General features: G+C 41.7%; 1 protein-coding gene and 1 long non-coding RNA gene across 3 annotated transcripts; one reads left to right on the top strand and one right to left on the bottom strand.

Annotated features, from left to right (window-relative positions):
- Window positions 1–12,607: 12,607 nt before the first annotated feature.
- On the top strand, window positions 12,608–24,078 carry LOC106029566 (alcohol dehydrogenase 1). The gene is made up of 9 exons (XM_013170849.3): window positions 12,608–13,055; window positions 15,317–15,418; window positions 16,134–16,272; window positions 18,408–18,495; window positions 18,603–18,822; window positions 19,518–19,778; window positions 20,271–20,406; window positions 21,874–22,012; window positions 24,050–24,078. Exons 1-9 carry the CDS (start codon window positions 13,038–13,040, stop codon window positions 24,072–24,074), a joined length of 1,128 nt encoding a protein of 375 aa, XP_013026303.1. The 5' UTR covers window positions 12,608–13,037; the 3' UTR covers window positions 24,075–24,078.
- LOC106029567 (uncharacterized) lies at window positions 16,835–26,943 on the bottom strand. Of its 2 annotated transcripts, none has more exons than XR_001203276.3 (5): window positions 26,184–26,943; window positions 25,324–25,444; window positions 21,156–21,351; window positions 19,535–19,680; window positions 16,835–16,947 (listed from the first exon to the last, which is right to left on the bottom strand). It is a non-coding gene; the product is annotated as an uncharacterized lncRNA (long non-coding RNA). The 2 variants fall into 2 exon arrangements; XR_010831283.1 differs by lacking the exon at window positions 16,835–16,947 and adding an exon at window positions 18,805–18,925.
- Between the last annotated feature and the right edge of the window lie 408 nt (window positions 26,944–27,351).

The following is a 27,351-nucleotide window of genomic DNA, read 5'->3' as shown; positions in this document are numbered from 1 at the left end:
CGCTGAAAAAATAGATGCACACAGGACTGTAAAATCACCTGACCTTGGTTTTGTGTGTTCATGAAAATTCACACTTTTGGAGAAGACTTCAGGGTTGAATTTTTCTGAAGTACAAAGTGCAGTGCTAAATAGTTTCCCTGTTCATTTTCAACACGGGAAATTGGAAAGGAAATCTAAGAAGGGGATTGATGCATTATGAAGTAGCCACTGTTTTTTACCCAAGATGTCTCTGTCAGTGTGTCTCAGATTTTAGGCTCTTATGTCACTGCTTATATTCCAGAAGGCACAACTATCAGAGAGGACTTTTCCCTCCCTTTGAAGGTAGACCACAAGTTTAGTCCCACTGGGGTGCCTTAGTAATCTGTTATCCTGTGATCTCAATTTCAGGGCATTGTACCTGCAAGTGATTTCTACTCATTTAATTTTTGGTTTTGTTGGTTTGCAAGCCATTTTGGAAACAAAGAGGAAGATAAAAGCTTTGGCTGAGAGGTCACCTATAAATTAGGTTGTGGTTTCTTATTGTGGCTTTAAATTCTTCAGCAGAAAAAGGCGGCACACCCCCTCTCCCTTTTTGTGACTCCAGGAGTGGGAATATGTGGTATTGTGCACAATAAATGGGAGAATTTAAAAAAAAAAAAAATTTGCTTGTTTGTTTACATTTGGAAGGGAAAAAGGAGAGTTCCTGGTGTGACTCTTGTATTAATCACTTTGACAAATGTTTGGATAACTTACAGGCTATCAGGCTAAGACGCAATTGAATCTCTTCAAGAAAGAAGGCAGCTGAGAGCAGAAGCTGTCTGAGAAAGGGTCCATGCAGCTCCTAGCTTTTGATCCTGCAGCCCAAAATGGCCTGTTATCATTCGCTTTGTTGTAAGGCCCATGTAGAAAAGAGGCTGTTGTAGAAGCACAGAGGTAGCATGAAGCGTAGGCTGATTCTGAGTTGTCACATGTGGGGAGGCAAACTGCCAGAACCCCAGCGCATGTGTTAAAATGTGTATTCTGTTCCTGAAAGCACTCGTATAGATTCTCTTTAAATCAAGCCAGGGAGAATGGCATGAAATTGTGGATCTACTTCCTCAGGAACTCTCTGTGTCTGTGGGCTGGGGGAGAGCACGAGAGAACCAGAGTTAACAGAAGACACCTGCATCTTTGCTACACGTAACAGGCATTGTTGTAGGGAGGAATTCAAGAAATTCAAAGGATGTGGAAGGCACTGCAAAATAGGACTCTTTCATGCTGCTCTTCAGTTAATTTTCCATCAATGTCCTATATGATAGTCAAGTAAACTATGTCAACAAAATGGCTTCCCATGGACCATGGCTGTCTGCCTACAGAGCAGAGTTCAAGCTGCAAACCTTGTTTTCCCAGTGAACTGCAGCTTTTTACAATTGCTTGGGGTTTACAAGTAGTTGCTATAAAAGCAACTTAAGCAAATAGCCAGTTGAATTCATTAAAAGGTATTTGCTGTTAAGATCTCAAATAGCGCAGTATTGTCTTTATCCAAACACAGCAAACAAAAGTGAAGGTCTGGAACAGCATTTTAGTGCGATGCAGTACAAGGAGCTTAACCCTGTCTGGTAAATTGATGAAAATGATCATTTGGGAAAACTTCTTTTCTTTTATAAAGCAAAGAGTAAATTCGTAGACTGAAATTCAGTGTAATTCTGTGACTAGGATGCATATCAAGAGCTACTACTGCAAAATAACAGTGCATACTATGTTAAATGTTAGAGACAGTGACACACCTAAAAGAAGAAAGAGTCGGGTAAAGACCAGTAATGTTAGTTGCCAAAGTTATGTGTCTTGGGAGAGATGGATAGTCTACAGTTCCTTTGTTCAGCTTAGCCTGTTGACTACAGTGGAAAGTTAAAGGACGAGGCATTATTAAGGTATCAGAATCTGCCAGTAATTCTGGCACTTTGCTTTTTCACACTTTCCTTTCCCCAGATTTGACCTATATTTCAGCCATTACAGTGCTATAAAAATGCTGAGATTTTTTTTTTCATTTTTAAGGGAATAGCTCTTATGGGTCTGTATTTTGTTGTGCTATGAGAAACCTAAGTCCAATTTTCCAAATGTTAATTAATTAAGATAACTTTCTCAATGCCAGATGTTCTTCAGGCAAAGGAAATAACATCTCTGTTTTAGATCATGTCCATGGCAGTTGCTAAAACAAGTTTCCAAGCAGAACAGACTCGATCAATAAATAGCAACGGAGAGTAAATAATGAGAAAACCAACAGAAATGCTGGATAAAGCCAAGTTGAGAAAAGTCTGTGATCTTTCTATGTTCAAATATCTTCAGAATGTGAGGGGAAGGGCTTCCATAAAATTTTAAGGTCTGGATCCTTTCATGAACTGCCAGCTGAAGACATTGAGAGGCAGATCTTATCAGTTCTTACTATGGGCAGGGAACCTGCTCCCTTCTGGCTGAATTCCATGTTCTTATCACTCCTTCCAGGGGTGAGTTTAGTATGTTCCATAATGCCAGATATGATTACTTAACAAGTAGGAATATTTATTTAGCAATTAATTTCCTCTCTTGGTTCTAATTTCTGGCTAAAATCAGGCAGTAAGTCTCTTTGATTCTCTGAGCTTTTTCTTTCCACTTATTTATCTTACTGGTATCTGATAACAATAATTGCATTTTAGAAAGGCAGAGATTGTATATCTCTTGTTTGAACTGGCCAGGGCTTATTGCAGCAGTTCAGGTGATTGCTTCCTCAACACCTATCACTTGATTTCATGCTTGAAGTGTGTAGCTGCTTGTTTTCAAGGAATAGTTGGGTTTTGAAGTATATGAAGGCAACCAATTTTTTGGAGTTGTATTGACAGCGAAAAGCATTTCTAATGAAAGACCAATTTTGCTTGGTAAGGTTCTCTCTCATTCACACTTCTTTGGTTGGGTTATTCAGAGAAGCATATGCTTATGAAATTCCCACAAATGATTTGAAGGCAGTGTTATTGGCAGCATTTCATGTTCACATGAGATAAATGTGGACAAGAGATTAAACAATACCTTTATCTCTGTAATTTTGCTCCTGCATTTCTGTGAGGAGACTGGTAACTGAACAAAGCTGAACTGAAAGCCTAGGAACTGAACATATTTATCATGAAGGAATTAACTGACAAATTATTGTTTTCTTCCTTTGTGTTTTGAAGCAACAATCGTTTGGAGTTAGAAGAAGGCTCGGTCTCTAAACCAATTCACATCATTTGACTTGCTGCTAAGTCTGACTAATAACTCACAAATGTGATCGTAAGCTGTTTCTCAAGCTGTCCTGATTGTGAGGATTTGGACCAAAACTATTTAACACAGCCCACAGAATAGCGATCATTAAACATAAACGTATGGCATTTATGAACACTGTGGCAGTAGCATGGTTGTATTGCAAGGTAAACTTGGTGAATTACACTAAACTCTCACTCTCACTGAAAGTCCTTTTACCCATTTTGTAGAGGAAATACAACCCCAGCCAACGTACTCCATTTAGTTTCTGGATATGCAGGTGTCCAAAAAACGCTCTCTCCAGGGCAATTTGCAATACCGCTGTAGGAAGTTACAGGTCTCAGACGTAACTTTGCAATAAGGATTCCCATGTTCATCTGTACCTGCCTTCTGGGTTTTCTGCAGGTTTTTCTTTGCCAGCTGGTCCCAGGAGGAAGGTGGGGGTCTCACAGCAGAGGTACAGCTGTGGGTGACAAAGGCAAACAAAGGCACCCAGGAGCGCTTGTGCTGTGCAGTGAACGGGTCTGAGCAGCAACAGATCTGGTGTGGGGTACGTGATGCTGTAGCTGTCTGAGCAGCTACAAGGTCCTGTGAAGAGACAGACTTTTGGAGGCACAAATAATTTTGCCTCTTGTAACACCACCTCTTGCGTTGTGAGGATGTTTACCCTTTGTCACTGCCACTCCTGTAATGTTTTTATCCAAAAATATGCTGGTGGTGGACATAGAGCTTCCTCCACTTCCACTTGCACAGTGCTGCACACAGAAAAGGTGAGGTGGGCTTGAAAAGGAAAGCCAAAACAGCTCTACAGGCAGCATGTACCACTGGCTTTGGAGGTTACTAAGTGTACTTTTTTAAAAAATTATTTTCATTTTGGATTTATATATAGTATGCAAGTTGTAGCACTGTTTGGCACTCTGGTGTTCTAGCTTGTAGCTTGTGTTATTTAAGAAAGCACATTTATCTTCTGTTTGTAATCTACAAACCTGGCTGTATTAAGATTTTCCTTGGACACACCTGAATATTTCAGGTGTGGACCACTGAATAAGAGATGGAAGCAGAGATGGATTCCTGTACTTTTTTTTTTTGTAATAAAAAAGGACAAGGAACTAGTTTTAGAGGACAGTATTAAATATTTATACTCCTATTTACATTTACATATACACTTACATTTATACCTACTCAGGCATTTATTAAAGCAAAATCCTTCTATGAATCCAGCTTCAGCTGTACAAAGTTAACAAAGCTGTAGAAAAATAAGCTGAGAAGTTATGTGCTTCACCCTGCTGTCCCTAGGGCAGATCATCTGTGGCATGATTATCTAACCCTGTCTTACAGAGCTCCAAGATAATAGCTCCACACCACTCACCATCTCTAATGTAATCCTTTTTTTTTTTTTCCCACCCATACCAAGAAAAAACTTTTTTCTGAAGTGTAATTTGAATTGCCCTTGATTCAGTTTAAATCAATTCTTCACTTGTCTGCCATGGTGATGGAGAACAGAACATTAAAAAGAAAAGCTGCACAGAAGTGCTACAAGGCTATGATCAGTGTTTCACCATCAGGCATCATTGCTCTGCTTAAGAAAGACATGATTTTCATCACAAGGTTTGTAAAATTTCAGGTGCCGCCAGAACTATTACTTAGCAACCCTAAGCAGCTGCTGAACAGCAGAAAACATCCAGAGATATTTACACTTTTCCCTTCCCTTCCCTTCCTTTTATGACAGATATACCAGATTTCTGAAGCTTGGAACCCCAGTAGTGTTCATCTGTGCTGTGGCAATTTCCCAAACACTAGTACACTACCGCAGGTTAGTGTACTAGCCCCCTGTTTGTTCTTTTCTTGGATTCAGGTCAATTTATCTCTGATTTAATTTCCAGATAGACTCCTGTTACATGTCATATAAGTTCATTGTGACCCTCTGTTTGCTTATGGAGCAATTCTGTTCAATTCTAAACTTGACTCTGCAGGAGGACGTCTGAATTATTTGACTGGAAAAGTGCACAATGTAAACTGAGAAGTAGGTTCAACCTACAGGAAGGTTTTAGCTTTTAGGGAAACTAGAACAACCTAAAGTGAAGATGCTGTGGCATGTCACATTTCAAGTATCTAGGTTCTGTGTCAGACACAGAAACTGACATTCAGCATTTAAAACTGTTGCTGCATATCACACACCCTCCAAAAAGAAAGAAAAAAGTGAGAATGTTTTGGTTTTGACTACTAAACCCAGGTCCTCTCTGCATACCCCATCTGAGGGCTTTCAGTCAGGATGGCCACGGGTGGTATTTCTTGCCTTGCAAACCAGCCTGCAGCACAGGGGTGCAGCCAACTGAGAGGGTCCGCCCCGACCAGTTACTCCAAACACCTGTGTCAGCACCTTGGCTTAGGGCAGCTGCAGCCTTAGCTGCAGCCAGGAGACAGCCTGTGCCTGCCCTTTGCACCCCAGAGCCCAGGAACCAAAATAGAAAAAATACCCGAGTGCAGCGGAGGACTGCTGGGCTTCCCTTTGAAATATGGTTACCTCTTGCCATCAGTCACTTTGTTGAACTGACTCAATAACCTGATATTCCTTTGCTGGAAACTTGGAGAAAGATCGGTTATCTGCTATTTAAATGCACAGGTAGCTGGAAATCTATAGATAGATGATGAAGTAAACACACTTTTTTTCATAGGTACACCCACAGTGTTGATGGACGCTTTACAAAGATGTAGGCAGCTGTAATGGCTCTTTTGGAGATTAATTTGTTCTGATTTGGCAAGGTGGCAAGGATTTCTAGGGGGAGATTCTACTGTGCATTGGGCAGATTTAGGTGGCTTGCATGTATTAACAATGCATTTACTTATTGATATATTCGTAAAACAGACCTTGAAGATGGCGTTTCTAAAATCCTCTGTGCATAGAGATAAGGTGGGAGATGGTTGAAGAGTGCCAGCATTTCTTTGACTTGTCCCTAGCAATAGAAAGTTCTGTTTATGTTGCAGGTCCAGTATACAACTCATAAGCTAAGCACGCTGAAGCTGATACTTTCACTGCACTGTTACTTGTATTGGTTCACATTGTTGGAAAGTATCGGCTTACAGAACCAGATTTTAAAAGAAACTTTAGGTAAGCGCACATTCTTCCTGTGATAATTTATTTCAAAAGGTAGAGGTGAACTTCAGTATGATGGCGAAATCTAAGGCTGACTAAACTTTAGCTCGTCTTTGAAATGTATGGCTTAAGTGTCTCTCTTCCAAGAAGGTGGCTCTATCAGCTGAAACATCAGCATCTGATGTCTTGTGAGCACTCCTAAAGGCAGTAGTTAATAAAACTGTTGATTCATACTCATACCCTTTTGCTCAATTTTTACTTTTAAAGTAGTGTCAGATATCCTTTATTCTTCTCATCTTTTTTGTAACTAGGCTGCAATGTCTCTTTTTATTATTTTTTTTTGAGATCTAAAGGGAAGGTAGAAGATATTATTTAAAAAAAAAAAAGCATTTGTATTTGAATCTCTGCTCTCCTTAGATATTATTTTTTGTCTTCAAATTACTTTAATACTTGCTCTAAACCCGCAAACTTTCATAACTGGTGTTTAGCTAATTTGCAGCTTCCACCTTTGGCTTTAGTTCTTCATCTTACTAAAAGGAGTAAGGCATTGTCCCACGAACAATTCCCAGTTGACTTATTACATATTATCTTTGTGTTCTTGAAAGGTGCTGCTGTTTATTTCCAGAAGTCTTTGGTTATGTTTCTCACAAAACCAGATGTTGTAATTCTGTGCTTGCTTAATCCAGCTCCGTTGCTGTGTAATCCACATTTGTTTAATCTTCAGATATTCACTCCAAGCTGTTTGAACAGATCTGATTTGGCTTGGCCTGTGTGGTATCTGAATCTTACCTGCTGCTCAATTTTAATTCCATTTTAGTATTATACTAGTGATCACCTGCAGTGTTTCATGTACCTAATCCTTTGGACATCCTGAAACATGTAGGTGGAAGAAGTACAAAGGAGGTGAGCATTCACAGCTTCCATGCTATGCAGGATGGGGCTTTGGCAATGTTGTATTTTTTTTCTATTTACTTTTAACGTGTAGAGTCTAGAGCTGAATCTTTTGTGTTTATCATTTTCTGAAGAGTAAGAAGTGACTTGTAAAAAAGTAACTTGGAAATTGCTATCAGGGAGAAGAAATACTGAAGTTTCAACTTAAAGAACCTCAGTGAGAGCAGAACTATTTACTTATTTAGTTGTGGACAGTTAAATCATGGTTTGAAAAGAAATATAAATGTACCTTAGTAAGCTTAGAAATAATATCAACAGCATAGATGTGGGAAAAAGGAACCTATGTAAAAAAAATACTTAAGTATTGGCTAAGGTTAATATGCATGTTATTTGTATGACAATGTTTAGTTACCACTAAAAACTGTAAACCATAATTTGCCTTAAAAGCATTTTCTATGAAGAGTTAAATTACTTTAGCTGTGATTATAATTTCATCCTGTTAAATTAGGTCAGGTTCAGTGCAAGAAAAAAATTAATCTTGTGTATGTTAAATGAAGGTGGTTGCAGAAATAACTAGTGCTTTTCACCTGGAGTCAACTTCATGCAGCAGTTCAGGAAAGCAGGTGATGCAAGGCTGTTCAGCCCTGAGGGGAATGAGGAGTGAAAAGCAGGCTGTAATGCCTATGAAGTGGGAGTAAAAAAGAATCATCCCCCATTACATGCTCCAATAGTTAGAAACTGCAGATATGGATACCATCCGCTGAGCACGTTCAGAGTTGTGTCCTTTGCACAAGTAACAGTCCCAAAATGAAAATGTCATGGAGCCATAGAACCACAAAATGGTTTGGGTTGGAAGGGACCTTAAAGACCATCCTGTTCCAACCCCCTGCCATGAGCAGGGACACCTCCCGCCAGACCAGGTTGCCCAAAGCCCCATCCAACCTGGCCTTGAACACCTCCAGGGGTGGGGCAGACACAGCTTCTCTGGGCAGCCTGTTCCGCTGCTTCACCACCCTCAGAGTAAATAATTTCTTCCTAATACCTAATCTCAATCTACCCTCTTTTAGTTTAAAACCATTCCCTCTTGTCCTATCCCCCCACTCCCTGACAAAGAGTCCCTCCCCAGCTTTCCTGAAGGCCCCCTTTAGGTACTGGAAGGCCATTAGGAGGTCTCCCTGGAGCCTTCTCTTCTCCAGGCTGAACAACAACTCCCTCAGCCTGCTTTCACAAGTGATGTGCTCCAGCCCTTTGTTCTGTTTCATGGCCCTCTTCTGGACTCGCTCTAATACGTCCATGTCCTTCTTGTGCTGGGACCACCAGAGCTGAACGCAGCACTCCAGGAGGTTCTGAGTAGAGGAGAATCACCTTCATCATCCTGCTGGCCACACTTCTTTGGATACAGCCCAGGATATGGTTGGCCTTCTGGGCTGCAAGTGCACATTGCCTGCTCATGTTGAGCTTCTCATCAATTTACACCACCAGGTCCTTCTCCTCAGGGCTGCTCTCAAACAATTCTCCGTCCAGCCTGTGTTTGTGTTTGGGATTGCCTCAGTCCAGATGCAGGACCTTGCACTTGAAGGGCATTGTTGAACTTCATGAGGTTCTCACAGGCCCACCTCTCAGGCCTGTCCAGGTCCCTCTGGATGTCATCCCTTCCCTCCAGTGTGTTGACTGCACCACTCGGTGTGGTGTCATCAGCAAACTTGCTGAGGGTGCACTCGATCCCACTGTACATGTCACCGAGAAAGACATTAAACAGTACTGGTCCCAATACCGACCCACGAGGAACACCGCTCATCACTGGCCTCCACCTGGGCATCAAGCTGTTGACACAACTTAGGGAATATTAGTGCCATGTGTTGAGATGGACAAATTAGATAAAAGGCTGGTAGCGATTACTTATGTTTTAATTGCATAAAGAGGAATAGATTAAGTAGATAAGCTTAAAGAAAATATACTTGTGTAGTTAACTGCCCTAGAGGGGAACAGGATGGGGTCTAGAGAGCAGTTATGTATTTTGTGGCAGTGCCAAATCAAAACATTGAGCAAGAGCAAACCAAAAAGGGGCAGCACTACAGGTTCCCTGCATCCTGGGGCTGCTGCATGCCTTGTCCCCAAACCCCACTCCCAGCATCTTGAGCAATCTGGCAGAGCAATGCAGATAAAGCAGTTTCTGCAACACAGTTATGCAAGTCGGCTTGCGTTTCACTGGTTCCATGTGCAGTCCTTTTTCTTGACACTTTTTTCCTAAAGACTGTGCCACCTACACCTGCAGACAGGATCCACTGCCCAGTGCTCCCAGCAGGAGGCATCCAGTCTGGCAAAAGGAGATGGTTTCCAGGTGGCTTCCACTCCATTCCCTGGAAAAACATTTCAGGGAACTGGCATGCAAAAAGGTGAGGACATGAGGGGAGTTTTGAGGGGAAAGGAAGCACAAAGGGAACAAAGAAGAAACTGATAATGAAAAATAGCTGGGAACTTTGGAAGAAAGGAAAAAGACAGCTGTCAAGGGATAGACTGGATTAGAAATTCTTCATTCTGTTGCAATTTTTTTGTTTTTTAAAGTAAAGTCACTAGGTCCTGCCTCCCGAGGCTTTGTGAAAGAAGTCATCACAGTACAGGAAGGTAAGCCATGTTGTTTTGGGTTTATTTCTACGCAGAGTACACAGAATGTATCTTCTACCTTGAAGGCCTCAGTGGGAGAACTTGGAGGCTTTTTCAACACATTATATTTGTGCTGACATTTTGTGTTACAATACCAATTCTCTAATAGCACCACATCTCAAAAATTTTCAACTTGACAAAACAAGGCAACATATAAGATTGTGGTATCGCTTCAGGGGCTGAGAAACTGAGGCATTCCAAGTTTTGCCTTCAGTTTGGGCCCCTCGCTACAGGAAGGACATGGAGGTGCTCGAGCGAGTCCAGAGAAGGGCGACCAAGCTGGTGAGGGGTCTGGAGAACAAGTCTTACGAGGAGCGGCTGAGGGAGCTGGGGTTGTTCAGCCTGGAGAAGAGGAGGCTCAGGGGCGACCTTATCGCTCTCTACAGTTACCTTAAAGGAGGCTGTAGCGAGGTGGGGGTTGGTCTGTTCTCCTACGTGCCTGGTGACAGGACGAGGGGGAATGGGCGAAAGTTGCGACAGGGGAGTTTTAGGTTGGATGTTAGGAAGAACTTCTTTACCGAAAGGGTTATTAAGCATTGGAATGGGCTGCCCAGGGAGGTGGTGGAGTCACCATCCCTGGAGGTCTTTAAAAGACGTTTAGATGTAGAGCTTAGCGATATGGTTTAGTGGAGTACTTAGTGTTAGGTCGGAGGTTGGACTCGATGATCTTGAGGTCTCTTCCAACCTAGAAATCTGTGATACTGTGATACTGTGATCGCCTGCCCTTTCCTACAGGTGCCCAGCCTTCTACTTTGGGCTCTTCAGCCATCACCCCACTCTCAGAGATGTATGGTTATGTGGGGTACACAGGCAAGCTGGGGAGCAGATTTCCCTTTAGCTGGGTGAGGAATGAGTCTTTTTTGCTTTTTGAGGTTGGCCATCCATGTGCAGAATCTTTCCCAGCTGACGTGTCAAAGTTGTAGCATGAAGTCTCTGTTGGCTAGCTGGCGGAGCTCAGAGCAAGGTTGTTACAAGTCCATGTTCAAGTGCCTTCTTGAGGAAGAACGCAAGCTAACCTGGCCCGTTTTGTATGGCAACCAAAGAGCTGCAGCCCCTTCTTTCAGACATGGTGATTTTCTGCATAATCTTTGTCTTGGCAGTGAGTTGGTGTCAGTGCCTTGCTGTAAGCAGTACACAGGAGAAAGCATTTGTTGCTTACAGTTACATAACGGGTCAGTCATAGTGTCCATGTGTGAGCTTGGCCAACGCAGGGCTTATCTGAGATTCCTTTGCCTTAGATGTGCCACGAAGATTACACAGCTAACAAAGCGTGTAAGCACATCATGTAGCATCTGCTATACTGCAAGCAGTCATGGCTGATCAGCAGCATTATTGGAAATCAATATATTTATGGAACTAGGTTCCCTATGAACTTTGCTGAAAGCAAATGAAATTTCTGTGCCATCTGTAGCTCTGTATTTTCAAGAAGCATCCATTGAGATGAATTATGACCACTGCTGTATAAAGCAGAACTGTTATACTGTAAAAGCACTGGGGAGCGGGGAGACTGCAACAGCAGAGCAGCGCCTATGGATGAGTACCCCGAGGTCTGCCATTCCCTGGAGGTAAGCCAGGTCACCTCCTATGGACTCTGTGAGCCTTTTTTACATAGGAAGCCTCAGGTCACACCCCCTCTTTTTTAATCTGTGGGTCTTGGAAACAGTTTAGCAGGGGCTCTTGATCTCTGCTTTTCTAGCCTGGGCCAAACATGGTTTGCATCCCTAGCCGGCTGGACCTCTTCAGCCTCTTGCACTCTGTTGTCATCCCCAAAGCATTCACCTGACATTACATATACCTGCCACATTTCTCCCAAGCTCCTCTTTCTGTACACCTTCTTAAAATAATTAATCATACAGGTAATTCTGAGAGACTGATGTACTTAGTACTTATTACTTAGGTTATATGCAGTATTTTATTTCTTTTTTGCTTGTTTCTGAGGGCAAAATCTTGATTTCAAAGTGTTGGAAATAATTTGAAAATAGATGAAGCTTGAAATCCACAGCAAAGGCATGTGGTGCTGACCACCACCCAGCCTTTCGTTGTGTTGTAAAGGTAGAAATCTTAAAAAATAAATAAAATAAAATAAAATAAAATAATTTTTAAAAAATCTAGTATTTGGAAAAAAAATATATTTATATATATTGAAATAGAAACAAGCCTTGAGGAGCTCCCCAGCCTGTCCATGGTGAACCCTGCTTTCAGGAGATGTCCTGCCCTTGCCTATTGGTATGGGAGCCTTAACCTGATTCAAAGGAGCACGGAGCCCTTAAATGCACCTGCACCTCCGTTTTCCACTCGTGATCCGTGGGCAGCACAACCCCTAGATGTTGTGTCAGGAGAGGGTAAGTGTGTGGGTGCCTGAGGAGCAGAGGGACCTGGGCTTGCTGGAGCTGGCAGATCCAACAGGTCAGGCGGTCTCTTGTGAAATCAGCAGTGTTGCACGTCGTAAGAAACATGCATCCTCTCAGTTTCTGGCCAGCTTACTGATTTTTGTTTTCCCATCAGCATGATCAGCTCGTTGGCCTTGGTCAGTGATCACTGAAAGCCAGTCCAACAGATTAATGAGTAGCCAGACTGTAAAACTAAGGAATCGGAGGAGCAATTAGGGCTGCAGATTGACAGTGTATATTTCTTAAGCATCTTGCACAATAACATGTTCTAATTCATCAGCTGAGCTCTTAAGAGTGTCAACAAAATAATTCAACAAAGCCTTCGTGTTCCCATGACCCTGCCTCTGTGAGATCAAGAGCAGCACTCCCCCTTTCTCCTTGCTCCCACAGTTGCACTGAGAGCAGCAGGCTCGGAGGGCAGCCTCCTGGCGAGGTGGAAGGAGGGGACAGCTTCCAGCTGAGGCCAGCCACCGATGGGATGTGAAAAGGGTGGGGATGAGCCTGACAAAGGAATTGGGAAAACCAAGATTTCAGCAGACGGGTGGCTTATTTTCTTTCTAGTGCATTGGATGTTTAAGGGGTGGGACTCTGAGCTTGGCAGCTTGGCTAAAAGGTCGGAGCAATGCACTTGCAGGAGCACTTTGCTAGACAAGCTTCTAGTGTATTGGACAGGACCTGCGGAATCAGCAACCTGACCACTTCGCAGCTGACCCAATCCTTGGCACAAGAAATCAGTGGTAGCAAGATCTGAAACAGACACGCCAGTCAACATGAGCACAGCAGGCAAAGTAAGCAGAAATGTTTTTAGAAAAGTTTTTTTTTTCTTTTTTTTTTTTCTGCAGCTAAGTAATGTATTTTAAATGCAGTTTCTTTGCAGGGACACCACAAATACTGGTAGTATGGCATAAATGACAGTTTCGGAGAAAGCTTTTATGGTAGAGCTGCCTTTCCTTGCAGAATGCTGTACGCTCCTAGGAAATGGTTATTACACTCTTCAAGGCAATAATTATTTATGTATTTATTTTAAATACTGAGGCAACATAAGCTAATGGTGCTAGAATGAGAATTAAGTCACCCCAGGGTGAGCAAGCTAATTTTAATCTCTGATTGGATGGGCTAATACAGAATATAATGTAGTGAGTGTTCAGATAAATAAATGTATTTACCAGCTGTGTTGATTTCCATTCTGAGATCCGAGGCTGGTTCAAACTATTATTAGCTTCTTGACATTTCCTATCAGTTTATTAATGGTTTGTCTTCAGAAAACATTGTGTTATATTTCAGGGTTTGTTTATGTTAAGACAGTCATTAAGTTTGAATACGCATATAATGAGTTTAAGGGTTAAGCTAATGAAGACTGAAGTACGTATCACATGCAATGCAGTACTGAGCTGGGACTGAAACGAGTATTTACATCTTTGATAGAAAGTGATGAGAGACAGTGAGGTTGTTACCGCTGCTGATGTCAGTGTATCAAGCTTCTCAGGCTACCTGAGAGATGCTAAAATACACTGAAATGTGGCAGAATGGTCAATGGACAGGAAGCCATACATGGAAAATGACTGAAGGAATGCACCTTGCTGGAATGTGCCTTAAGAAAGTACCAGGACTGTGTGCTGCTCCTGCCAGCTGTCTTTACTACTCCAAAACTGAACAAAACGAGAGAGGGGAAAAAAAATAAGGCTTTCTTTAACTCTGAGATACAGCAAGTGCAAAATTAATTTTAATTCATGTGGAGGTAAAATCAGCAAGTTTGGCTCTCCATTCAGCCTTTGACTGAGCAAGATAAATAAAGTATTGAGGTGGACCTAAACCACTTTGTTTTCACCGTGTTTGTCTTGGAGTTAATACATGAGTTACCGTGCAGATTACTTGGTCATGCAGCATGATCTTTATCCTTTGTAAAAGGGTGTGTTTCTGCAACTTACTCTCCCTCTGCTGCACTGACTTGTCAGGCTGGTGGAAAACAGGAATAGAAAAAAAAAAATGAAAATGCTGTGACTCCAGACAGTTCTTGCTGTAGTAGATCAGTTGGTTGAGAACATGCATATGTTCTAGCTGACAAAAGTTCACAGGGAGTCAGCCATCACAACAGAGCGGAGTTAACCAATGCCTAATTGTAATGAGAGATATGTTTGTTCTCAGCAGTCCACAGTTATTGGCTACTTTTTGTTCTTTAAGCTTTGCATTTGCAAGTTGTGTAATCATTATCGTGCGGTGTGCAATAGAGTATAAACATAAAGCCCTTTTTTCCATTAATGGGCCCTTTGCCCATTAAATGTTGCCCTTTAAAATCTGGCTTCACTTGTAAATTTTTTACTGATCACACTTGCACTTGGCACATGAAGCATTAAATTTAGTGCAGATGTCTCCTGAGCCTCTTTTTCAAAGCATTGTGCTCATTCCCACTTCGTGTCTGCCTGCTCAGAGTGTGCTATTTTATTTCATATGTCTATTATTTCCTAGTGCTTGTTTTCTTCATTACCAGTTGACAAGTCCTTGCTAATTAGACGTCTGTTTTTTCCTCAAAAGCTTTGATATGAGAAGGTTGCTATTGTTCTTCACCAGAATTGTTCAGCACAGTGGTGCTACACTGCAGGAGAGTCCCCACTCCCCCGGGTCATGCAGGATGCTTAGGCATGCACTGAACTTCTTGCATTGTCAAGATGATTCCACCTGAACACTTGCAGCCAGTAGAATTTAATGGAGTCACTCTTCCCCATAAGGGAGACATGGAAAACCTTATTCCATGGCCTGGAGTCCTTTAAAGCTGTGGGATGAGCAGACACCACAAAGAAAGAGGAGGACTGAATGTGGGAGCAGAGATATGAACAAAGTCAGGCGTGATCTTGGTGGGAAAAAAACATGGGCTTACATACAGTTACTTTGGTATTGGTTGTGGTTTTTGTTCACTTGTTTTTTTCTCTCTAGTTTTCCCTGTACCCAAGAAATGAGCAGGAATTTTGCATGTCGAAATGTAAGAATCTGTCTTGGTGTGGTGACCTTCCCAGTGCAAGTGCCATTCCCTTTTCCTTTGCTCTTTTTGCAGGTTATTAAATGCAAGGCAGCAGTACTGTGGGAAGCCAATAAGCCATTTTCTATCGAGGAAGTGGAAGTTGCCCCACCAAAAGCACATGAAGTTCGCATTAAGGTACTTAAAAATAAGTGCTATGAATTACGTTCAATCTTGCTGTTAGTCACAATTATTTCTAGAGATTATTAGGATCCAGTCTTGGAAAATATTCACTAGGTGAGTAGTTACTGTTCAGGGAGATACTATGGAACATACTTCAAGTCCTAAGTGTGATCACAGGTCAGGTTTTTATTTGTTTGTTTTTTAATAACACACCTGCAACAAGGCAAAAATCTGAATCCCCAGGAAGCAAGAATTTCTCCTTTACTTTCTTAGAATATGTGCTAGGAAATTGCTCAGCATGGCTGGGTGCCTCCTTTTTTGTCTGGGTGTTGACCATCTGATACAGTCAGATGTTTTCATTTTAGAGCAGTTTCAAGTGTTGTTCAAGAGAGGTTTCCTCACATGGTGTCAATGGCTGCACTTGTCAAAATAAAAGTTGTAAAGGCATACTTGAAAGTTTTAAAAGAAATACGGCTGCGCTGAATGCAAGAAAAGGCAAAATGCACTGTAGAATACTACGTATGGCTGAAATTTTTTGGCTGAAACAATACAAATGAGGAAAATCATGAGTCACATAATCAAAGGTGTGAATTTAGATTAGTTTTATTGTGTGCACATGTGATTTTGGAGAGAAGCAAGTGGCTGCTCCAAACATATGACATATGTTGACTTCTGTATGTGACGTGACATAGATAAATGCTGAAGCATTCTTGTTGTTCCTCTAAATCAGATCTTGGCCACAGGGATCTGTCGCTCCGATGACCACGTGGTAACTGGAGGACTGGTTATGCCTTTTCCAATAATTCTTGGGCATGAGGCGGCTGGTGTTGTGGAGAGTGTTGGGGAGGGAGTAACTTCGTTAAAGCCAGGTATGAAACAGCATAATACTGAACACAAACCTTGTGCTGAGTTTTCAGACTCCTGTTTATGTCAAGATTGTTATGTGCGTGAATACTTGTATCGCTGAGTGTGTGCCAACTTTGAGTCTTTTCAAGGATATCTTAAAAAACAGTATGTGCTGTTTGTTCACATCTTTCTGTGTTCCCAGTCTCGATTTATTTTCAGATTTTTTGCATTCCATTTCATTTTCTTTTGACAAAAACATCTGCGCCTTGCTTTCCACCGGTATCGTGCTTTTCCTGTAGGTTCTCTGCTCTTGGTCAGAGGAAACCAGGTATTGGCTGAAGGTTTTGTAATCACAGTTTATACAACTAATCTCTCTCAAGAATAATAAAAGTATAGTTTATCATACCTTGGGAAAAAGCATTAGACAACATGTTAAAGCACCTTCATTCTCCTAACATCTAAATAATCTATTAACTTTAGTAGATCAGAACTTAGGTCTTTGTGTTTCATTATTTCATTTTAAGAGTATCAGGACACAACTGGGATGCCCTCTCTGCTGCAGGTTTGCTTGGGTTCAGCGTCAGTGCTGAAGTGAGCAATGAAGACAGTGCCAGCAGCACTGTTCACCAAGGGCTCTCTCCTTGTGCTGGATGGCTCTGAGCACACATCCCCACAGGATAATCCTCACACTGCATCCTCTGTGAACCACAGACAGTAGATACAGAAGTCAGCAAAAGGTGTTGATTTTCCTCTAACCTGCTGCAAGATTCGACAGGGTTTCACTACAATTTTCCAGGATTTAACAAATTCTAACAAGGGCTAAGAAGAAATATGCAGTGAGCTAAATCTGTGTAGCAATGCTGAATTTTATCCAGGAAGTTTGTTAAACTACCTAAGTAGTTCACTTTTAACACCTCTGTACTTCTACTGTCTTTGTTTGTACTGGCTGCAGGTATGAAGTCTGTCCAAAGCAGGTTGGTATGTGTGATGAGAACAAATTTTATTTGAGATCTCTGATTTGTTTTAACTCCAAAGAAATATGTGTATTTCAAAATTCAGTGATAGCCCTGGTTGCTTTTTCTCTTAAGTTTTGGTTCAAAAACTTGATAAATCACTCTGTTGTTTAATGCTAGCTGCCATGTGTTTCCAGGTGAGCTGAAACAGCAGGTCTGAACACGCACACAATCATGTTTCTCTGACGGTGCTTAATTTACAACTCTGATTTCTAAAAAAGACATGCTAAGCTGTTTTACCAGAATGATTACTAAGCTTACAACAAAAAGTTCTAAATAAAGTGGGGGTTGTGGTGTGTGTGCATGCATGTGCATACATTTTATGTTCTGTAGGTCATTTTCCACTTTTTAGTGGAAATCAAAGATTTCCTTTGACTTCGAAGACATCAAATACTAGCCACATTTCAAAACTGCCACATCACAAATTGATCTGCATTAGGAATTATCAGTCTAGGGATTGTTCTGGATTTACCATACTTTATTGTTGTGGAAAATGTACAGCAGTAAAAAATTGCACTGAGGATGTAGCAGCTACTTTGCTATTCACATTGTGCTAGAGAATTACAGATGTCTTACCTTGTGTGTATCAGGGCTTCTCTGAAAAATATTTTACCTGCCTTTACTCCAAAGCAACAGTAATAGGACTGCAAATAAGAAAGAGACACAAGAGGGCTGGGAAATTAATAATTTCCTGTTCTTTCTACATGCAGTTTACAGCCCTGTTATCTTAGCATGTCAGCCTCCTGTCCTAATGGATGTCAGTTTTATCTCCATTTCCTCACCTGTGTAGCATTATTTTTAAGTAGAAGATGCAAAAAACTGCTGAATGAGTACTTGGTGAATGGCAGCATCTAGCAAGATTTTATATCAGAGCTAAGACTCAGTTTTATGAAAGACACCAGGGATATTGCATGTTGAAAGTAGTTGTCATAAGTGCATTAATGATGTTGTTTACATCAGAGAGATGGTTTATCTTCCAACAGCATGTGGGCAGATGAAGGAAATAAGTTCAGCACTGCACTACTAGTGCACATTTTTCTATGGATAAAATATGCTTGTTTTATGTTTTTACCTGCATGCTTCCTGCATGCCTTTTGTCTTTTTTTCTTTCTTTAACACCCCTGTCATCCCTGTTTTCTTTCTAGGAGACAAGGTCATTCCCCTCTTCATTCCACAGTGTGGGGAATGCAGCGCTTGCTTAAGCTCCAAGGGTAATATGTGCATTAAAAATGAGTGAGTTTCCTGGGTTACCTGTGGCCCTTATTTGATTTTAATTTACACAGAACTGACCGCATCCAACAGATCTCATTTGCCATTATTTCTGGTTATCTTTCAAACAGCATTGGTTCAGCTGCTGGCTTAATGGCTGATGGCACCAGTAGGTTTACCTGTAAGGGAAAACCAATTCACCATTTTATTGGTACAAGCACCTTCACTGAATACACAGTAGTGCATGACACTGCTGCAGTCAAGATCGATTCTGCTGCTCCTCCAGAAAAAATTTGTCTGATCGGCTGTGGATTCTCTACTGGTTATGGAGCTGCTCTGCAGACTGCAAAGGTAAGTACCACGGGCATTTCTGGGCCATTCAGGATTGTGTGGCCTGCAAACAGGTCTTCAGCATGGCAGCCAGGAAGTACAGGCTCCTTTCGCAGAGTTCAGGCTGGAAAGAAGATACTAGTTCTTTGCCTGCCTACGTTTCTCTAAGGTACTTAGGAATCTTAAATTCAAAATCCAATTAAAAAAAAACTTACTACCATTTTTTAGGTTTTCTCTCAGAACTCTAGCTGTATTACCCCTAGAAAAATGTTATGAGATGATTTATTTTATTGTAACTTAAGTCTAGGAATACAGGGAGCCTATACATGGAAAATTCATGATTTGTAGCAGTACACGAACGTGACTTTTTACAGCTGGCACTACCCCCAGTGGAGTGACACTACAGATCTTAACACCACTGGAATATAGAGCATCATAAAAAAAAACTGGTTATAAGCCTGAAGCTGAGTGCTGTAATGAAGACCTAGTCTCAGACATGTATTTTAGCAACAAATTACCTTAGTCACAAGTAGGATTATAATAGCATAGTTGGCTACTAGACTTGTAGGGTATGCATATGCAAATTTCTTTTTAACGTGTGATATCTAAGTTACAAGAATTGGCTTAGGTGAGTATGTTGATAGTAAGAACATGCATTGCACTTTACCTGGGCTGTAACAGGATAAGAGGATACTGTGTTAATATGGTTACCATAGGTGGAAGCAGGCTCTACCTGTGCTGTCTTCGGCCTTGGAGGAGTTGGCCTCTCTGTTATCATGGGCTGCAAGGCGGCTGGAGCTTCTCGCATCATCGCCGTTGACATCAATAGTGACAAGTTTGCCAAGGCCAAGGAGCTGGGAGCCACCGACTGCATTAACCCTAAAGATTACAAGGAGCCCATTCACAAAGTGCTGATTGGAATGACTGGCTATGGCGTGGACTACTCCTTCGAGGTCATTGGCCGTATCGAAACCATGGTATGTAACCAAAAATGTCAAAAGAGGCATTAGCTTGTTAGCTCTCTCTTCTCTAACTAACTAAGCACCGAGGGTGAGGGGCTGAGAGCCACTGGCAAATTGTGAAGCTAACTTTAAACGTGAAATCTGGCTATCTGCCACTAAGACGTAAGGACAGAAGGACACTCACAAACTTCGGAAAGGGAGCTTAAATGTAGTCCCTCTATATTCTGGTAGAAAGGGAGCCTAAGGAGGGTGGCTAAATTTCACATAACTCTGTATCTTCTTTCCAACAGTGTCTTATCATTAATGAATAAGACAAAGCAAGGAAACAGAACAAGCTAAAACATGACAGCAGACAAAGGACGTGAGCTTGAGAAATTGTTTGATGTGACTGCAATAACAAAACATGAAGTGCAAGCTGACTCCTGAGAGGAGAAGGGACCAAATGTTTGTGCTCCAAGTGGCAGGTCTTGCGTGACCCTGGCACGTCCCTCTCTGTTTTCAATGCAGGTTGCAGCCTTGGCCTCATGCCACTACAACTATGGAGTCAGCGTGATTGTGGGAGTGCCCCCTGCAGCACAGAATATCACTTTTGACCCCATGCTCCTCTTCAGTGGTCGCACCTGGAAAGGGTCTGTCTTTGGAGGTAAGAACTTGGAAAGATGCAATTTAACTGGCTTGGGAACTTGTAAATCATCTTGAATCAAAGCAGATGTATCTAAATTCACTGCTTAGCTTGTCTTATTATACTACCGATAACTGGACATACTACTGATAACTATTTTGCTGACAAAGTAGCACAAAGAGAATTCATTAAGGAGACTCACTTATCAGAAGTGGTTACTGGAGAGAGAAAAACAGAGAGGAAGGGGAAGGGAGGAAGAGAGAAAGAGAAGGGAAGAGATTAAAAAAAATACAGAAAATGGGAGAAGGAAGGAGAAAAATGAAAAGGAGAAAAAAGGCAGAGAGAAGGAAAGAGGGGGCAGGGAGAAGGGGGCAGGAGGACAGAGAAGGGGGGCAGAGAAGGAAGGGGGAACAGAAAGAGAAAGGGGGCAGGAAAAAATGTAAAGAAAAAAGGAGAGAGGAGGAGAAAGATATGTGAGAAAAGGACAAAGGGAGAAAAAGTATTAAAAGAGAAAAAAAGGAATGAAGAAAGGATGGAGAAAGGGAGAGGAAAACAGAAAGAGGGGAGAGAGAGGAAAGGGGTAAAGGGAGAAAAAAAAAGTGAAAAAGAGGAAAAAGCAAAAGAGTGTGGGAGGGTATTAAGAAAGGAAGAGAAGACCAAGAAAAAGACAAATGGAGAATAAGAGGGATAAAAAGACAGAGGAAGAGAAAAAGAAGAGAGAGCAGGGGAACAAGATGGAGAGTCGAGAATCTCGGAGGACTCAAACCAACCTGATTGCCATGAAGGTCAGGCCCCAGCAAGCTGCCATCACTCCCAGTTCCTTCTCTTTTCTGGGCTCTTCCAGAGGATTCCTACACTCAGTGAGCCCTAGATCACTGAACACAAAACTGAAGGCCAGAGGAAGCTTAATTCCAACAAGAGATTTTCCCTTTTGCAACCAGTTCCTCTGAGAGATTCAGCAGACACCTGAATAAAATAACAAAAGACAAATTAAGTTCTTCTGGAAGGGGATCCTGCTGTTAGAGAGAGCTCTATTTAGTACTGCTTCTAAGAAAAATAAATACCTTGCTGCCCTATTTCGTCTAGGCAATCAAATTTCTAGCTACCAACATAGATGTCATCACTGTGGCTTTTTTTTTAATTATGTGTTACTGAGGGCATGAAGTATCAATAGACAGCCTGAATCAGTATTTCATGTGGGAAAAAGTTTGGATTCTTTCAAGATTCAAACTTCAGAAGCTTAGTCTTGTATCAGTAAAGCACTTGCTGGGTTTATCATATGCATTGCACTCCACTGTAGATTAGCTGCATTTATATACAGCATCATGTTTCCTCCTGGCACTCTGTATTACAAAGGTAAAGACATACTGCAACATTTCATCATGCTATTCTGCTGTAGAAAGTTTATCTAAGAATTTAAGTCCCTGTTTTTCCCATTTTCACAAGCATTTAATGGTTCATTATACATTGCCTGTGGATTTCTTTCAGGCTGGAAGAGTAAAGATTCAGTCCCCAAGCTGGTTGCTGACTACATGAAGAAAAAATTTGTTCTGGACCCATTAATAACCCACACCCTTCCTTTCAGTAAAATCAATGAAGGATTTGATCTGCTAAGGGCAGGGAAGAGGTAAACACTGCTTAATTATAAAAGTTCTGTATAAATAAGAACTGTACCATAACAGAACATGACCGACTTCATGACAGAGAATGGTGAAAGCAATGCACCGTGCCCCTTAATCTTGCCCAGCATATTGTGTGTCCGTGAGCTGCAGCTGTAGTAACAAAGGCAGCAACACCTTAGTTTTTGAAATGTAAGGGATGTTTTATTTCCTTCCAGAGGAACTTTTGGATTCTGCTTCCTGTCTAGTTTGAGCAAAGAGTCTGAGTGGCAGAGGGAGAAAAACACACACAGATCAGCAAATCAGTGCCCACCGTGCTTTGAAAAAGAGCAAGCAACCCAAGGAAACTGAAAATGTCAATCTGCAGAGCGCCAGAAGTCAGTTACCTCACATTCCAGGAAACATTTTAGGATGAGGAACAGGAACAGAGAAATAACCTACATTTACTGGAAAAGCAAAATACCATTCTTCTTATGAGTTAGGGAACAGAGTCCCAGTGCAATTAGTCCTAAAGTCACTGGGTAGCTTGCCCTAAACTTTAGAGCTTTTCAAAAGGGAAACTACTTTGTGTATATGCACAACTAGTATTTGCAAACTCAGAATTTGGTTCTCATGCATTCTTCAGATATTGTGAGTTCAACTCAGACTATGTTTTCACTGGATGTTGAAATCAGAAATATTGCTTGCCAGAGATGTTTGACAAGGATTCACCACGGCAATAATTGAAAATTCTTGTTGGCGGAAGTGGGAAATACTTTTGTGTATTTCAATACATGTGGGGGCTACCTTTTTGAAGGTTCTAGCTCTTTATAACTTACACAGTCTGGAGAATGATATTGATGTTTTCTTTTCATTGTCAGTTGCTAGCAATTTTTTAGGCATTACTTGCTCTAAACACAAAAATCATGTAGCAGATGAAGAATTTTGCCCCTGATGCTTTCTTTTAGGTTTGTTCCCAGGTTTTAACTATGCAGCACTTACTCCGTTTTTTGACTGTCCTTATTTTAGATGTGCTGCAAATGTCACTTTTGGATTTTAGTGTGGCAAACAGGGGAAGTGGCGAGGACATAGACAACATCAGTTTTGCTAAAATACCGACAGTCAACCTGAAGACAGAGACATGTTGCCCCTGATCATTTACTCAGTCAAACATTTTAGTGTTTACTAAATGAAATAGTGTTCACAGCGTTCTGCATAGAGCATGCAAGAATCCCACTGCAGTGTACCTATGATAGTTTAGCCAAGACCATTAGAAAGTTCAGATTGTCCTTTTAAACACTTGCAAGAAAGGGAATTAATCACCTTTCCTGATTATCTCTGATCTATGCACATTGTCCCCATACCTCAGGCCAGCTGCACTCTAACAGATGAGGGGATGAAAGCCAAGCCCTACTTTTGAAAAAATGAAATTTCTGGCCCCTTTCATCCATCATCCATACCAGAAATCAACATATCCTGCTTGAGAAAGGAGCCACAGTAGAGCTCAGTTAATTATTTTATTGCATGTTGTTCCTGATCAGAAAAAGAAAAAGAAAGAAAGAAAGAAAGAAAGAAAGAAAGAAAGAAAGAAAGAAAGAAAGAAAGAAAGAAAGAAAGAAAGAAAGAAAGAAAGAAAGAAAGAAAGAAAGAAAGAAAGAAAAAAATGCCTCAAAAAGTGAATGGGAATGCTTATACCCTGGTGGTATTTTTTTAGGTTTACTGTAGCAGGTGTATCTCCACTTACAGGCTGTAATTTGAGGGGGTTTTAGATCAAATTAACCCCTTCTAATGGAAAGAAAATGCTTATCTTTCCAATGCTGAAGGTTCCACTACCCTCCTGGCAGCCTTCAGATCTGCTCTCCTACCCCCTTTCTTTCCTCATTTGATACCAAGTATATTCAGCTTGCTGGACCTTGCTCCATCACTTTCCTACAAGCTGAGGCAGGGGAGGTGAGGAGTACCCTGGTTAAGAGTAATAACCTAGATTTTCAGAGGAAACAGCAGTATTGTGCTGATGTTGTCACAGGGGTTTTCTACAGTCACTAACTTGTCATTTTATATTGCAGTATTCGCAGTGTCCTGACGTTTTAGGATTCCCAAACGATAAACAGCAGATGGCTTAGCAGCAGCACAAACTTCATTATCCTCCAATACAACAGATACAAATTGTGAAATAAGACATTTCTGAAAGATCCGCCACCACCACCCTTGAATAAAAGGATCAAGCTCAACATCCAGACTTCAAGCACAGCATTTAGAAATAAAATAATCTTTCCTTCTACTTCAAAGCAGGAATCAGGAAAAATCTCTGTATCGTGCAGCAATTTTCTTTTAATAGCCAATGATACTACCATACTTGCTTCTGTCACAGGTGTTGTGAAAGGTTTGGCTTTATTTAAACAGCTTTTAACTGGCAATCTTTTAATAAAAGAAAAAAAAAAAAGCAAGCCGTTTCTTTGGATTTTAATAAAGCTGCAAGTTTAACAGCTCACACACCAGGAAATTGAAGTACTGCTCAATAAAACTCTAGGTTGGAACTAAGTATCCTTCCTGAATGATTTTAGCATCCTCTTATTCCATTAACTGATAGGCAAGGAAAATACGGCAGAGATTAGGATTTCTGGGTGATGTGTGACCGTGTGTTTGAACTAACGATTTCAGTAAATCATAAACTGATGTACTAGAGAATGGCTCACCGCTGAATATTTTACCAAATTAATACTTCCAAGCATTTTATGAAGAATGGTTGTGTTATATTTTGTTTTTTAAATTGTCTACCTTTTCAGTTGTTTTAGATCTGTTGCCAATCTACACAGGCGTGTCTGATGATTGGAAAACTGAGAATAAATATATGAATGTGCATCAATTATTATTTGTTTCCATTAAACAGAGGGAAGGGTGCCAGACCTTTAAGTGTGAATACAGAAGAAGAAACAGGAGACAGGTAGCAGTGTGATAGAGATCAAAGAAAGAATCATAATTCTTTCTGCTTCTGTAATATGGAAACATGAACAGAAGCTATTTCTGTCTTGGAAAACATGGTCAATATTGACTTATCTTTTAAAAGAGATGATAGCCTCTTACAGCACTAAACGGAGCTTGCATGGTAGCTGGGTAAAAGAGCCTGTGATAGAAGAGGACAGTGTGCTAATGATGACTTAGCTGTTTGTGTCAGCAAAAAGGGGCTTTAAGCAGACCAGCAAGGTTAATGATTTGAAGACACGTTTGCCAAGAGATTAGACCTTAACAAAAAGAACTGCTTAAATATGTGTGCATATCATAAACTCAGTTTACATTGAATTAAGACCCAAATTCCAATCATTTGTTTCTGTGTGGTTACCTGTGCAGTCAGGTCTCAAGGCTTTTTTGTGGACCATAAAATAATTCTTTTTAGGTGCAGTTCAGCTAAATTATCTCTTCCAGGGCAGGCTGCGTGTGAAACAGCATCATGAACTGGATCACTGAAACATTCGAAACAGAGAGGAGTTTTAGTTCTACTTTAACTGATCTCATCTGGACTAACATGGATTCGGTAGAAACAAGAGTGTCTCAGTTCTCAGGGTAACACAGAAAACATTTTCTGTGGGGCCAAAACTAATTTACTGTATCAGCTAAGAAACATCTAACTCATGCTCTAAACAGAAGAAAAAGAAGGTTTGTTTATACTTAGCTTGTGGGGCTAGAAAGTACAGAGAGGTAAATTATCCCCCCTGTGCAACATACATGGTGTTTCTGCGGCATTCCCTATTTCTTGAAGTTTAGAAAATACAATAACAGCATCCAGAGTGGAAGATGAAAAAAAAGCAAAACAAAAACTGAGCTAGGGGATACGGTACAACAAACCTCCTTGCCTCCGTCCTGTTTGAGAGCGTGCAGAGTCCATTTCTATTCCCTATCTCCCAAGCATAGTAAACATCTGCTAGTAGCATCTTTACGGGTTTACTGGTTGGGGTCTGGAACAATAAACTCGGAAATCATTCTGGTCTGAACTCCTGCTGTTGACCAAGCCCCACACCTCAGTGTGCACTTCCCCTTGCTGGATCCAATGAAGTAGACAGGTTCTGCCTTTGCAAAGCTAAGAAACAGCAGTTCAACCCCTGTGACAGGCCCTGCAGCTGTTCCAACCCCTGCAACGGGCCCTGCAGCAGCCTTTCCTTGTGGCACAGCCACAGCCTTTTCCCCATCCACTGAGCGCATTACCTTGTTGTAGAAGGAGATCAGGCTGTAAAGCAGGACCTGCCTTTGATAAAGCCACGATGACTGGGCCTGATCACCTGGTTGTCCTCCAAGTGCTGCGAGATGGTACTTGAGATAACAAGCTCCATGAGCTTCCTTGGCACCGAGCTCAGACTGACAGGCCTGTAGTTTCCTGGATCCCCCTTCCGGCAGTTCTCGAATACATCAATGAGTGCCCTTTGGGCAGATCCTCTCAGAGACTTTTTTTCTCCAGGCTGGACAGCCCCAGCTCTCTCAGCCTTTCCTCACAGGAGAGATGTTTCAGTCCCTCAGTCTTCCTCATGGCCCACTGCTGAACTCTCTCCAGTAGCTCCATATCACTCCTCTACTGCGCAGACCAGAACTGGACATGGCACTGCAGCTGTGGCCTCAACAGTGCTGAGTAAAGGGGAATGATCACCTCCTTCAGCCCTTTGGCAACGCTTTGCCTAACACAGCCCTGGATACCATTACCTGCCTTTGCTGCAATGGCACATGCTGTCAGCTTAGCTATGGTGTCCACTGGGATCCCGAAGTCTTTTCCTAAAAAGCTGCTTTGTAGCTGGACAACTCCCAGCATGTCCTGGTGCCTGGGGTTGCTCCTGCCCAGGTGCAGGACTTTGCACTTCCCCTTGCTGGATCCAATGAAGTAGACAGGTTCTGCCTTTGCAAAGCTAAGAAACAGCAGTTCAACCCCTGTGACAGGCCCTGCAGCTGTTCCAACCCCTGCAACGGGCCCTGCAGCAGTTCCAACCCCTGCAACGGACCCTGCAGCCATTTCAGGCCCTGTGACAGGCCCCAAAGCTGGGCCAGGGAACCAAACTGGGCCAGTGTCAGTTGCCTTGTATCCAAGATGAAACAATGGATGAAAAAGTCAGGTATTTTAGAAAGCGGAGGAACTCCTACTCAGGCTGGGGAGGAAGAAGAAAACCAGGCAGGCTACTACAAAGTGGCTGGGCCATCAGAGGAACAGGAAGACAAAGAGGAAGATATCATAAAAGCATCAATAGCTACCCAATGCCTGTCCCAGGATGAGCTACAAGATATGCAAAAAGATTTCATTGTCCAGGTGAGCACCTTGTCACCTGGCTGCTCTGGTGCTGGGACAGTGGAGCCAATACCCTGGTATTACATGCCAGGCAGCTGGGATCCC

The sequence above is a fragment of the Anser cygnoides genome, chromosome 4 (genome assembly GCF_040182565.1).
Source record: "Anser cygnoides isolate HZ-2024a breed goose chromosome 4, Taihu_goose_T2T_genome, whole genome shotgun sequence".
Classification (NCBI taxonomy): Eukaryota; Metazoa; Chordata; class Aves; order Anseriformes; family Anatidae; genus Anser; species Anser cygnoides.
The sequence above is the reverse complement of the archived record's forward strand: the minus strand, read 5'-3'. Positions and strand labels throughout refer to the sequence as shown.